The sequence below is a fragment of the Lytechinus pictus genome, chromosome 3 (assembly GCF_037042905.1).
Source record: "Lytechinus pictus isolate F3 Inbred chromosome 3, Lp3.0, whole genome shotgun sequence".
Taxonomy (NCBI): domain Eukaryota; kingdom Metazoa; phylum Echinodermata; class Echinoidea; order Temnopleuroida; family Toxopneustidae; genus Lytechinus; species Lytechinus pictus.
This window is the reverse complement of record NC_087247.1, coordinates 55,919,809-55,934,979: the sequence shown is the minus strand read 5'-3', so window position 1 is coordinate 55,934,979 and position 15,171 is coordinate 55,919,809. Positions and strand designations below refer to the sequence as shown.

The 15,171-nt window shown below is 35.6% G+C and overlaps 1 protein-coding gene across 1 annotated transcript in view; it reads right to left on the bottom strand.

Moving 5' to 3' along the window:
* Positions 1 to 4,755: 4,755 nt before the first annotated feature.
* The window catches only part of LOC129256956 (F-box/WD repeat-containing protein 7-like), a 42,904-nt gene continuing 32,488 nt past the window's right edge, over positions 4,756 to 15,171 (bottom strand). Inside the window, exons 9-11 of the mRNA XM_054895183.2 lie at positions 11,460 to 11,538; positions 7,184 to 7,380; positions 4,756 to 6,496 (exon numbers count right to left, since the gene is read on the bottom strand). Of these exons, the coding sequence (XP_054751158.1) occupies positions 6,295 to 6,496; positions 7,184 to 7,380; positions 11,460 to 11,538 (478 nt within the window). The 3' untranslated portion in view covers positions 4,756 to 6,294. The remainder of the gene's footprint in view (positions 6,497 to 7,183; positions 7,381 to 11,459; positions 11,539 to 15,171) is intronic.

The following is a 15,171-nucleotide window of genomic DNA, read 5'->3' as shown; positions in this document are numbered from 1 at the left end:
CAGCATCAACAAAAGTCATGAATTGCAAAAAAATAAAAATAAAACTAAAAAGTATGTCAATTGTTTGTCAAGAATGAATGATCACTTCATACTCTCCTTACCGTGTATTTAAATACACACACTTTAACAATTGAGAGTAGGAATGAAGATTACATGCATGGATGTATAAAGCAAATAATTTCTTGATGATTGGTCTCTGACAAAAAAATTAAGAAAAATCAAATAATGACACAAAGACCAGAGAGAAATAAAAAAAAAAGATATAGGTATTTCATAAGAACTATATCCCTAATGGAGGCAAGGTGATCAAATGAGCAGTTAATATATATGAATAGTAAAAACTGTTAGCTGTCACTTATTACTAAACATTCAGAAACCATAGCTGGACATACAACAAATTCTCTGTTGTATCTTAACAGCAAGAAATCGCAGTGACAATGTAATTGACATCCTGTTTACTCCTATAAACACAGACAATGAGTATAAAAGTTTAAGTCTAACAAAACAAGAGTTTTCATATCAGAATAACCTTTTAAAGTGATGTATATTATCATGAGAATAGGATTAAACTATTTTCTGTTAATATTGTGATATCATAAATGACAAACTTGTATCCTTTAACCCTGTTACCTATTGAAGCCATGTGATCCCTGTACAAAGTCCATGTTAATGACAGAATTCTATTGTTAAATCAAAATTTCATTTATTAAATTTCATTAATAATCTAGACAGACAAAGCATATCTAGTTCAAGTGAGTAAAATATGTGAACATATCGTACAAAATGAAACTGAAAAGTTTTTAGCCTAACATCAAAAGGATTAAGATATGAAGATCAAATTTGGTTCATGAAAATCTTTCATATTTCTTAATCCCACCCACCTAATTTCTTGGTCATAGCTATATTGAGTCTGATTTTACAGACTCCTGTATCATAATATCTAATGAAAAAAAGACAAACTTGAGTTGGCCTTCTTTGGGGTTGATGACATGGGATGCTTCCATTGTTTTGACTGCTCCCTGGTCTCAGTGATAATGATTTACCCAAGTCTCATACATAGTCACAACTCATTCCAAGAAATTGAATGGGTTACCATCAAATAGTGCCAAGTCTCAGCTAGGGACATGCCTTTCAGCTGTAGAAACTTAATGACAGCTTGATGCTCAGGTTCGTCCATTTTTCATGATAAACCTGACAAAGAAATTTAGGAACCTGTCAAATAAGATTATAAGTATATGGCCCAAATTTGTTCTTCATATCTCAATCCTTTCTATGTTAGGCTCAAAACTTTTAAGTCACACACTCGTCAATAGTATAAGTCTGATAAAGTGTATGTATCATAACAATATGTGTTCTAAAACTGTTCTCCATGCAGCACTTTCACAGAATACCAGTGCCAGCATAAAATCTTTAAATTTCATATAAGCTATTAAAAACATATCAGAGCTCCTATAACTGTGAAATGTCATAATGATCTCTTTTTAGATATAATTAAATTACTTGAAGTCTTTCCCCCAATAGTAAGGGGAAAAAAATTCAGGTACAAATAAATCAAACACAAATATGAATACATGTTTCTCATGAGCTAAACATTAAATTTCATATGATTACAGATATTTATGAAAATAGCCGCATGGTTAGATAGAGTTTGAGTTGATGTTGAATTCAAATCAATTTAGAAAAAAAGCAAAGAAGTTGTTTCTGTCAAGCATATTGTGAATTAATAATCAATTTCATCAGTTCAAATAATGGGCCGTATGCATAAAGACAAGCAATTGCTTATAAGCAAATGCTTTAAGCAAAAGCAAGAGCTGGTCAAGCAAAAGGGCAAGTTCAAGCAATTGCTAAAATTCGTATGCACAAGCTTTTGCTTGTGCTGAAACCTTTTGCTTGCACTGCCTAAGCAATTGCTTATGTGTTGGACAAAGGATCGTTACGGTTGTGCGAACATCGCACAGTAGGACAACGACGCTTCGTTCCCGACCTGGCAGAAGTATTTTTTATTACGCAAATAGGGGGAAAACAGCGCAGAGCATCAGGGGGGTTTCTGTGTAGATCGATGGTCAAAAATTGCCGCAAAAAGTCTAAAATAACAGGAATTTTATTAGATATGAAATCACAACATAACCTCTGGAATATGGAGCTTGAAACGGTATGAAAATTTAATCCTTAAACGAGAATGCCATGAGTAAGCAAGAGCTCAAGCTGGTCTGGAGGTGCTTGAAAAAACGCAAGCAATTGCTTATCAAGACAAGCATAAGGTTCGTTTTATGCATACGTTTTTAAGCAATTGCTTGCGGACATCAAGCAATGTCCGCAAGCAATTGCTTGTGCTTGCTAGCAAAAGCATTTGCTTGCAAGCAATTGCTTATGTTTATGCATACGGATTCAAGTAAAAGGCTAGCACAAGCAATTGCTACTTTTTATGCATATGGCCCAATGTCATGAATTTTAATTTTATTGTTTTGTTTTTGTGTTTATGAGGAATAATGGACTGCTTCACACAATGGGCCGTATGCATAAAGACAAGCAATGGCTTATAAGCAAATGCTTTAAGCAAAAGCAAGAGCTGGTCAAGCAAAAGGGCAAGTTCAAGCAATTGCTTAAATTCGTATGCACAAGCTTTTGCTTGTGCTGAAACCTTTTGCTTGCACTGTAGGACAACGACGCTTCGTTCCCGACCTGGCAGAAGTATTTTTTATTACGCAAATAGGGGGAAAACAGCGCAGAGCATCAGGGGGGGTTTCTGTGTAGATCGATGGACAAAAATTGCCGTAAAAAGTCTAAAATACCGGTAACAGGAATTTGATTAGATATGAAATCACAACATAACCTCTGGAATATGGAGCTTGAAACGGTATGAAAGTTTAATCCTTAAAGGAGAATGAAACCCTTGAAACCAGCTGAATCCATATCAAAGAGAAAAATCAAAGGAACACATTGTTGAAAAATTGAGGAAGATTGAATGAATAATAAGAAAGTTATGAGCATTTGAATATTGAGATCACTAGTGCCATGTAGATCCTCCCATCGGCAATGCGACCAAGATCTGTGATATCACACACGTACAACTCCCTCATTACTTTAGTACTTATTTCACTTATATTCTCACTTTTATAGAGTCTATCACAAGGTGAGGTGTTCTCTTTATGAGATGACAAGTACAGAGGTTTCACAACATTATATCATTGATGAATCGTTTGTCATATGATTAGAATGAGCAAAAATAAATGTTTTGGGGTATATTTTCAGTGTCCAAATGGGAGAGTTGTACGTGTGTGACATCACAGATCTTGGTCGCATTGCCAATGAGAGGATCTACATGGCACTAGTGATCTCAATATTCAAATGCTCATAACTTTCTTATTATTCATTCAATCTTCCTCAAACTTTCAACAATGTGTTCCTTTGATTTTTCTCTTTGATATGGATTCAGCTGGTTTCAAGGGTTTCATTCTCCTTTAAACGAGAATACCATGAGTAAGCAAGAGCTCAAGCTGGTCTGGAGGTGCTTGAAAAAACGCAAGCAATTGCTTATCAAGACAAGTAAAAGGTTTGTTTTATGCATACGGTTTTAAGCAATTGCTTGTTTGGTAAGCATTTGCTTACGAGTAGTAAGCAATTCTCGCTACCCCAAATAGCGATTTCGCCGAGATCCGGGAAAATCCCTGTAACGCGCATTGCATTATGGGATAGCTTTTTGGTATTACAACTTCCTGTTCGGAAGTCCAATGCACTGTTTTGCCATTCAGATCAACAGTGCCGTCACGCACAACAACACAACGTCGCTTTCGCTCGGAAAGTTCGTGATCACAACCCTCTCTTTCACGATACAGTTTAACGGCCTTTTCTGCTAAAGTCATTAATTCTGCCCGACGATGATTTTTTATCCATTTTGTGGTCGACGAAAAATTGAACGGAATGAATGCTGTATATATTTAGCGTCTAGTCGAATACGATCGTGATGTCAGGCCGGTCGCTAAATGCAAAATTTTAAGATATTCATTTTTTGTTTACTTTTTTATAACCAAATAAAAACATAAATAACAATTATTTTCATGTAAATTATATATTTTTTTTTTATTTATAATTCAAATGGAATCAAAACTGACCAAATTAAATAAAAAGTATTATAATTTGTACATGTTACGCTGATTGGCATCGATTTCAGCGTGGTGGAAAACTCAGTATCGCGAACCTCGCGTGAGCATGACTCTGAACCGGAAGTGGTGATGACGACCCTACGGAGTGAAAATTATCTCGTCTCGCGCATTATGTGATTTTTGTTCCTATTTGGGGTAGCGAGAATTGGGCCGTATGCATAAAGACAAGCAATTGCTTATAAGCAAATGCTTTAAGCAAAAGCAAGAGCTGGTCAAGCAAAAAGGCAAGTTCAAGCAATTGCTTAAATTCGTATGCACAAGCTTTTGCTTGTGCAGAAACCTTTTGCTTGCACTACCTAAGCAATTGCTTAAGTGTTGGACAAAGGATCGTTACGGTTGTGCGAACATCGCACAGTAGGACAACGACGCTTCGTTCCCGACCTGGCAGAGGTATTTTTTATTACGCAAATAGGGGGAAAACAGCGCAGAGCGTCAGGGGGGTTTCTGTGTAGATCGATGGACAAAAATTGCCGTAAAAAGTCTAAAATAACAGGAATTTGATTAGATATGAAATCACAACATAACCTCTGGAATATTGAGCTTGAAACGGTATCAAACGGTATTAAATATAAATTTAATCCTTAAACGAGAATGCCATGAGTAAGCAAGAGCTCAAGCTGGTCTGGAGGTGCTTGAAAAAACGCAAGCAATTGCTTATCAAGACAAGTAAAAGGTTTGTTTTATGCATACGGTTTTAAGCAATTGCTTGTTTGGTAAGCATTTGCGAGTAGTAAGCAATTGTCTGTGCTTGTAAGCAAAAGCTTTTGCTTATGAGCAATTGCTTGTTTGTGTGCATACCGATTCAAGCAAAAGGCTAGCACAAGCAATTGCTTGTTTTTATGCATACGGCCCATTGTCTGTGCTTGTAAGCAAAAGCTTTTGCTTATGAGCAATTGCTTGTTTGTGTGCATACCGATTTAAGCAAAAGGCTAGCACAAGCAATTGCTTGTTTTTATGCATACGGCCCAATGATTACACAAAAATAACATTTGCAAAATCCAACTATTCAGAGTGCAATGGCCATTTTCTTTTGAAAATATGCCATTTCTGATATTTATCACACAGAAAATGGGTGAGATTATAAAACAAACCGTATGCATGTCACTTCAGCTTGGTTATATATTTCAGTTGTATTCAGCCACTATGCACATCTGCTAAACAATGTCCCACATTCTTTGGGGGAAATATGTTCTTAAATGTCAAATATCTATAAAAAAGTAATAATAATAAATACTCTGATTTTATTTGGCTACTCATTTGCACTATAATTGCTGTCGCATTCTACAAGAGGCATAGATACAGAGTGCAATGGGAATATTACCTATGAGTTGTATTTTAAATTATTTGGTGTTAACAAACCTTAACCAACTTAGTTGTAGAATTCAAACTGCTTTTACTATCTTCCACAGGCAGGATCAGAGCTATTGCATTGTGGGGTAGAATAATATGAATTTCTCAATAATATAAATAACAGTGGCAGAGTAGCTGAATGTATGAATGTTTTCCAGAATGTATGAATGTTTTCCAGAAAACAACCACCTTCTTTCGCACCCTCTCGTACAACAGAGTTTGCATATTTATTGCCAGAAATTCATCCCAATTTATTAATAATTCTACAAATGGATGATTACAGAGGTTTCATACAGTAATTTTGCCCCACTAACTTCAGATACTATTTCCATTCCATTCTTAATTTATACCTTTAAAATCATTTTCTATTAGTTGCATAAAAAATTAAGTACCTGTTGCATTAAAAAAAACTTTTTAGGAGTTCTTTTAGAGACTTTAAAACCAGGACCATTCTATGAGCATTTAGACCGATTGCCAATCAGAAATATTATATCCTTGCATTATATTCAAGCCAATTTTAGCCCAATCAAAATGGAAATTGTAACTTTGAAATAGAAATAGAAACCCTTGCTTTAAAAGTCTATTAACTCTGAAGAATTAAATTCTATGTGACCTTTGACATCTATTTTTTAATTCAAAATCAAGTATTAAATTGATAATGAATTCATATTATGTGATGTATTTTGTCTCATACGCAGTACTAACACAGTCTAACATTCATACAAGTACATGAATGAGTAGGTAGGGACGAGTAATGAGTAGAAGTTTGGATAGGCAGCGGTCAAACTGCACTGAAATCCCAAAGCTTTACAGTCTTGTCGTATGATCCCGAGACTATTTTACTGTTGTTGAACTGTAGACATGTGACTCCATCGCTATGGTGACGAAGCGTGACAATCCTTTCCCTTGTATCAATGTTCCAAACCTTAAGTGTTCGATCATCCGCTGCACTCACAACCCTCCAGCTATCTGCTTGAAGACACCTGTTGGGTAATGAGAAGAAATAAGTGATGTTAATATCATTTACTAAGGTTTCATTCAGTGTATGAAAAAAAAATCTCCATGGTGGAGTTTCAAAAGACATGCCATTTGTTATGTAACTAATTATGTGAGCTTTCCTCATTGATACAAGTTAATCATACATAAAGTAACAATAAACAGAGCTGTGAATAAAATAGTATCAATCTTCAATTGTGTGAGGATGACACACTATGAACATTGTAGTGACTTCTGGTCAAGTTTCTCACTATCGCCTGCTGTTTTACACAATTTGATATCAACCCACTTTATGATCATCTGAATGGAAGGACTAACCTACACAGACTAAAGTCTACATACTAAGAATGAATAGTTATTTAAAAAAAAAGATAAAAGGGAACCTGTACATAAACTTGCTGCCAATCAAGGCTTCTCTTCTTCTTTCTGTTAAGTGGTCTGTCTGCAACGGTTATATTGCAAGGAATTGAAGAGAGTTCTTGCTTTGACCCGACAGCTAAACAACACAAATGATTGTTACTTAACAAAAGGTCCTCTCTTGGTACCCTGATAATGACAGTAACTGGCTTACTAAGGAACACTAGTTAATCATCTTGATTTCAAATCTAGGTACTGGTAATTTCACGACCTATGTTCTACTGACTGAGCTCCTTGTTGTAAAGCCATGAGCTTACCTGACTACTCCAGTATGACCCTCTGCATTGACCCAGTCTATTGTACTGATGCATTCTCCAGTCTTAAGATCCCAAAACTTGAGGTTACTATCCAATGAGCCACTGATGATCTTACTAGCATCAAACTGAAGACAAGTAACTGAGTTCTGATGACCCATCAGTGTACGCATGCATAGTCCACTTGATAAACTCCATATCTATGGGACAAAATTGTAGAATGAGGTAAATGTGTATCAATGCGGAGTATGTTCAATCGATGAAAAGGGTAAAAATATATGGAGTACAGTCTAAAACTGGTCACCTAACTCAACAAATTTTGCCAAAAATAACATTTTTAATCTGTATGAAACGGTGGGTTTCTATTGACAATAAAAATGTATTAATTTAAGGATTTCTAAAAAATCATAGATATATATATTCTTTAATTTTGTGTAACTGAAAATATAAATCATTAATTTTTCTTTAATTAATAACGAATATTATTATAGGGCCCCATTTCTTATCAGAGAAAAATGTAAGAGTGTTGGTATGTGAGGGTGCATGAGTACTCTGTGTGTCGTGTGTCATTTCATTACACTATGTTTCTACACATAAATTCTTTTATGTACAAACTTCCCTCAATACCTTTATTTCTTCGATATGTTTTGGCCCCTATCACATGCATTGGATATAGTGGAGAGATTTTGTGACAAAAAATGGCCAAGATGCTCGGATCTGGCAGAAAGTGTGAAATTTGGTATACAGGGGTATTTTTGGGCGCTGATTTCAAAAATTGCTGGCCCCAAGCGATTTGACCATCGGGTCGGCCGCCATTTTGAAATCCAAGATGGCCGCCATGAAATATCATTAAATGTCATTTTCTTGAGTTTTACATGACGTGTGACACTGAAATTTGGTATGTTGGGGTATATTTAGGCACTGATTTCAAATATTGCCGGCCCCCAGCAATTTGACCACTTGGTCAGTGGCTAAATGGCCGCCATTTTGAATCCAAGATGGCCGTCATGAAAAATCATTAAATGTCATTTTCTTGAGTTTTACATGATATGTGACACTGAAATTTGGTATGTTGGGGTATTTTTAGGCACTGATTTCAAATATTGCCAGCCCCCAGCAATTTGACCACCTGGTCAGTGGCTAAATGGCCGCCATTTTGAAATCCAAGATGGCCACCATGAAAAATCATTGAATGTCATTTTCTTGATGCCAAATTTTAAAATAATACATTACGTGATACTAGATAAAGTGATTTTTTTTCAATGATCTTTTTTAATGGCAGCCATCTTGGACTTCAAGATGGCTGACATTTTGCTTCTGACTCAGGGGATCAGATCGCTGAGGGCCAGCAATATTTGAAATAAGCACCCCGCACTCCGTCGATATGTCAAAGTGCAATACTGCAGATCATATAAAACTCAAAGAAATAATTTACAGCCTCTCAACAGAAAATGATTGTTCCGGATGGTTATTCAACCAAAGCCACTTCAAATGTGTAACTGCAGAAGAAGCTAGCTGGTTTGTGTATTCATGGTGCTTCATACTTACGTAACATCTATATCAGCAATTAAGGGTACCAAAGTATTATAATCCTTACAACGGACAAAGATGTGGTTGTGTTGGATTTGTTTTCAGTGCCAATACAATGGGTTTTACTCACCATTATAATGTTGTACATCATTCAAACTTGGTATCCATATTGGAATTCAAAATAGCATCTCTTCATTATGTTTTTTTCATTGATCAAGGATGCAAAGATCAAGTTTTTCTCCAAATTCAAAGTGTTAAAGGCCATACGTATAAGACTTGAGCAAATTATCTTTCATGGCGGCCATCTTGTATTTCAAAATGGCAACCAAACAGGGGTCTGACAATAATCCGTGCCTAAATATATGCCTATATGACAACTTTCAGGGCCAGAGTTCATGTAAAACTCAAGACAATTATCATTTATTTTAATTCATGGCAGTCATTTTGCCGAAACCCGGTGGGTACATTGCTGGTGGCCGGCAAAAATCAGTGCCACGTACTTCTGTATGCCAACTTTTGGTTTCATTTATAATGTAAAATCCAAGAAAAATATTTTGATATGGTTTTTCATGGCAGCCATCTTGCCGCTGAACTGATGGACAGATCACTTGTGGCTGGCTATATTTGAAATCAGCACCCAAAAATAGGTACTCTACTTGCAAAAGTTCAGAGCACATGTAAAATTCAAGAAAATGATTTTTAGTGATTTTCATGGCAGCCATCTTAGATTTCAAGATGGCGGCTGACCTGGTGGTAAGACTATTTGAAATAAGTGCCCTAAACTACACCTACACTGTATTTGCTAAATTTCAATACCATAGCTCATACAAAACTAGAGAAAATTATTGCAACGATATTTCATGGCGGCCATCTTGGATTTTAAGATGGCGGCCGTTTCGAAATCAGTGCCTCAAAATAACCCTATTTGCCAAATTTCAGTGTCACATATCATGTAAAACTCAAGAAAATGACATTTAATGATTTTTCATGGTGGCCATCTTGGATTTCAAAATGGCGGCCATTTAGCCGTCGACCAAATGGTCAAATTGCTGGGGGCCGGCAATATTTGAAATCAGTGCCTAAAAATACCCCAACATACCGAATTTCAGTGTCACACGTCATGTAAAATTCAAGAAAATGATTTTTAGTGATTTTCATGGCGGCCATCTTAGATTTCAAGATGGTGGCTGACCTGGTGGTAAGACTATTTGAAATAAGTGCCCTAAACTACACCTACACTGTATTTGCTAAATTTCAATACCATAGCTCATACAAAACTAGAGAAAATTATTGCAACGATATTTCATGGCGGCCATATTGGATTTTAAGATGGCGGCCGTTTCGAAATCAGTGCCTCAAAATAACCCTATTTGCCAAATTTCAGTGTCACATATCATGTAAAACTCAAGAAAATGACATTTAAAGGGGAAGTTCACCCTGACAAAAAGTTTATTGTAAAAATAGCAGAAAAAATAATAAAAAATATTGCCGAAGGTTTGAGAAAAATTCATCAAATAATTAAAAAGTTATTAGAATTTCAATTATTTGATTTGTGACGTCATGTGCGAGCAGCATTCCTACATAGCGAATGGTAAAAAATCAATGAAATGTCATTTTCTCAGAAAATTGAAAATGGTTTTTACTGTACCTTTTGTATATCAAAAGACAAATCATTTCACACCCGATCATGAATAGAAAAAAAAATTAAGTCATCAGGAACCATACAAAATTTGAAATTCATGCATTTTATATTACATAACACATGGGGCAGCTGCTCGTTTATGACGTCACAAATCAAAAACTTTGAACTCTAATAACTTTCTTACTCTTTAACGGATTTTCATCAAACCTTCACCAATATTTTTTACTATTTTTTCTGCTATTTTTACAACAAAGTTTTCTTCAGGGTGAACTTCCCCTTTAATGATTTTTCATGGTGGCCATCTTGGATTTCAAAATGGCGGCCATTTAGCCGCCGACCAAATGGTCAAATTGCTGGGGGCCGGCAATATTTGAAATCAGTGCCTAAAAATACCCCAACATACCGAATTTCAGTGTCACACGTCATGTAAAACTCAAGAAAGTGACATTAATGATTTCTCAGGGCGGCCATCTTGGATTTCAAAATGGCGGCCGACCCGATGGTCATATAACTTGGGGCCGGCAATATTTGAAATCAGCACCCCAAATTAGGCCTATATGCCAAATTTCAATACCGCAGTTCATATAAAACTCGAGAAAATGATTGCAATAATGGCGGCCATCTTGGATTTCAAGATGGCGGCCATTTTGCCGCCGACCAAATGGTCAAATTGCTGGGGGCCGATAATATTTGAAATCAGTGCCTCAAAATACCCCTATATGCCAAATTTCAGTGTCACGTGTCATGTAAAACTCAAACACATTTAATGATTTATCATGGCGGCCATCTTGGATTTCAAAATGGCGGCCGACCCGATGGTCAAATCGTTTGGGGCTGGCAATTTTTTTAATCAGCGCCCCCCAAAAAACCCCTGTATGCCAAATTTCACACTTTCTGCCAGATTCGAGCATCTTTTTCACATATCTACTGGACTAATAGTAATGGTTGCCTAACCATTTCTCATTACACAAAAAAAAAATACAAAAAAAAACAAATTTTTATGGTAGAATGACTTGAAGTTGAACTTGAGCTGAAATTGAAATAAACGTATCAATAGAACATGGCATTCATTGCTGATTCTGACAATAAATAATAATGTGACCTTACCTTGATAGTCTTGTCAGCAGACCCTGATATTATCTTAAAGTCATCAAACTGAAGACAGATCACAGCACCTAGATGACCACTGTAAATTGGAAATGAAATAAAAATAATTTAATCTTATTTCAATAACAACTAGATGGATTATAAAACTGCAGGCAATAAAAATCTATGCCTCAGAAAATTGCCAGATGAAAAATAATTTACATGCCCGTCTTCTGAAATTTCAAATAATGAACACCATGACATTTGACCATGTGACAAATGTATTCCGATCCTCACTTTAATAAATACACAAGCAAATTTGAAAGTGATTCCTCAAACGGTTCATCAGTTATCACGAAAACGAGATATTTCAATGTTTTTAATAACTGTGACCTTCACCTTTTACCTCAAACCCCCCTAAAAAAAAAAATCTATTTGGATCATTAGTATGAGGCGCCGAATGTACCAATATTATATAGAACAATTATTTGTTATATAATCATTATTTATTAAATAATAACTATTATTTATATATAATTTACATTTTATTTGTAAATAACTACTATTATATAAAATATCATTTCTAATTATTTATATATAATTCCAAGTAATACTTCATTATTTGTAAATAATAATAGTTCGACATTCCATTATTTATAAATAATGATTATTTGTTTTTCATTATTTATAAATAATGATTATTTGTTTTTCATTATTTATAAATAATGATTATTTGTTTTTCATTATTTACAAATAATGATTATTTGTTTTTCATTATTTATAAATAATGATTATTTGTTTTTCATTATTTATAAATAATGATTATTTGTTTTTCATTATTTACAAATAATGATTATTTGTTTTTCATTATTTATAAATAATGATTATTTGTTTTTCATTATTTATAAATAATGATAATTGGTTTTTCATTATTTATAAATAATGATTATTTGTTTTTCATTATTTACAAATAATGATTATTTGTTTTTCATTATTTATAAATAATGATTATTTGTTTTTCATTATTTATAAATAATTTGTTGAGTTTTCCATTATTTATAAATAATGATTATTTGTTAAATAATGAAAACGTCTACTTCATTATTTATAAATAATTTTTTCGAGTGCACCATTATTCTCATTATTTATAAATAATCATTATTTAATGTTCGAGTTTTCCATTATTTATAAATAAAGATTATTTGTTAAATAATGAAATATCTACTTCATTATTTATAAATAATAATTTTGTTTCAATATCCCATTAATCATTATTTATAAACAATTTTTACAGTTTGCCATTATATACAAATAATCATTATTTATATACAAATAACCATTATTTATTAAATAATGCCATTATTTATTAAATAATGCCATTATTTATTAAATAATGGAAAACTCGCTATAACATGCAAATGTGGGACCGCCCATGATATGAATATTCATGATGCGATTTCCTTTTTCGTGATTTTTCTTCACAAATTTTTGTCCATTTCCTCTTCATAATGACATTTCTTGAAGCAATTTTCTAGGGATATGGTCTGATTGTAATATTCTTCATTTTCTATATAACTTCGTCTTCGTAGAAATATCAAAAAGTGTAATTTTATACGATTTTTCCTACAGTTCACAATCCCCATAGGCGCGCGTGTACGGTAGGGACAACCGGTGAATCGACGGAGTGCTCTTCATCGAAATACTACGTTGGTTGGTCCCCGGAAGTGGCGGGCGGAATTTAGCCCGAATCCTCGATGGAAGTCGATCAAGTGCATATGAGCTGAGAGAGTGAAATATCAGTGTACTTGTACAGGCCCTTCTACTTTTTATAAATATTTCTTGTTGCTTTTTTTGTTAAGTTAATTTTTCCTGGTGTAGAGATAAGTTTCAGTTCTAATAATGCACTTCAAATACATTTTGGAGTGTCTGTTTGAGGCGTTTGGGGCGATTTCACCCTGGCCCCAAAATGCTCGCAACGACAATACGGGGGCATGATGACCCCTAAATTTTTAAAAACTTATTTTTCTATTGAAAATTATCACAAAATTCACCAAAAGTGTGCACGAAAGCCTTCGTATTTCACTTTTAAAACTCCAAAAAGTGCCCAAATGACAAGCTTGGTCGCTTCGCTGTGTCGCTTTCAACTTGAGAAAGTTTACGCGTCAGCTTCCCCCCCCCTCCTCCGAAAGAAATTATGTATACGGCCATGCTCTAAAGAGCCTGGCACATTGATTTATGTATACTTTCATTTTCATTATTTTTATCTCATTATCAACATGGCCTTACGCAGAATTTTTTCCAGGGGGGCCGGGGCCGGAGCATGACGCGCGTAAACTTTCTCAAAAAAATCTTGAAAGCAAGACAGCCACGGGACCAAGCCCAAATGACAAGCTTGGTCGCTTCGCTGTCTCGCTTTCAACTTGAGAACGTTTACGCGCGTCTGCCCCCACCCCCCGAAATAAATTCTGTGAACGGCCATGCTCAAAAGAGCATATGGCACATTGATTTATATGTACTTTTCATTTTCATTATTTTTATCACATTATCATCATGGCCTTACACAGAATTTTTACCGGGGGGGGGGGGGGGGGGGGAGCAGCTAGGACGCGCGTAAAGTTTCTCAAAAAATCTTGAAAGCGAGACAGCGACGCGACCAAGCTCAAATGACAAGCTTGGTCGCTTCGCTTTTTCAAGATTTTTATGAGAAAGTTTACGCGTCTGCTTCCCCCCCCCCCCCCCTCCTCCGAAAGAAATTATGTATACGGCCATGCTCTAAAGAGCCTGGCACATTGATTTATGTATACTTCATTTTCATTATTTTTATCTCATTATCATCATGGCCTTACGCATAATTTTTTCCGGGGGGGGGGGGGTGGGGGGAGCAGGACGCGCGTAAACTTTCTCATAAAAATCTTGAAAAAGCGAAGCGACCAAGCTTGTCATTTGAGCTTGGTCGCGTCGCTGTCTCGCTTTCAAGATTTTTTGAGAAACTTTACGCGCGTCCTAGCTGCTCCCCCCCCCCCCCCCCCGGTAAAAATTCTGTGTAAGGCCATGATGATAATGTGATAAAAATAATGAAAATGAAAAGTACATATAAATCAATGTGCCATATGCTCTTTTGAGCATGGCCGTTCACAGAATTTATTTCGGGGGGTGGGGGCAGACGCGCGTAAACGTTCTCAAGTTGAAAGCGAGACAGCGAAGCGACCAAGCTTGTCATTTGGGCTTGGTCCCGTGGCTGTCTTGCTTTCAAGATTTTTTTGAGAAAGTTTACGCGCGTCATGCTCCGGCTCCGGCCCCCCTGGAAAAAATTCTGCGTAAGGCCATGTTGATAATGAGATAAAAATAATGAAAATGAAAGTATACATAAATCAATGTGCCAGGCTCTTTAGAGCATGGCCGTATACATAATTTCTTTCGGAGGAGGGGGGGGGGAAGCAGACGCGTAAACTTTCTCAAGTTGAAAGCGACACAGCGAAGCGACCAAGCTTGTCATTTGGGCACTTTTTGGAGTTTTAAAAGTGAAATACGAAGGCTTTCGTGCACACTTTTGGTGAATTTTGTGATAATTTTCAATAGAAAAATAAGTTTTTAAAAATTTAGGGGTCATCATGCCCCCGTATTGTCGTTGCGAGCATTTTGGGGCCAGGGTGAAATCGCCCCAAACGCCTCAAACAGACACTCCAAAATGTATTTGAAGTGCATTATTAGAACTGAAACTTATCTCTACACC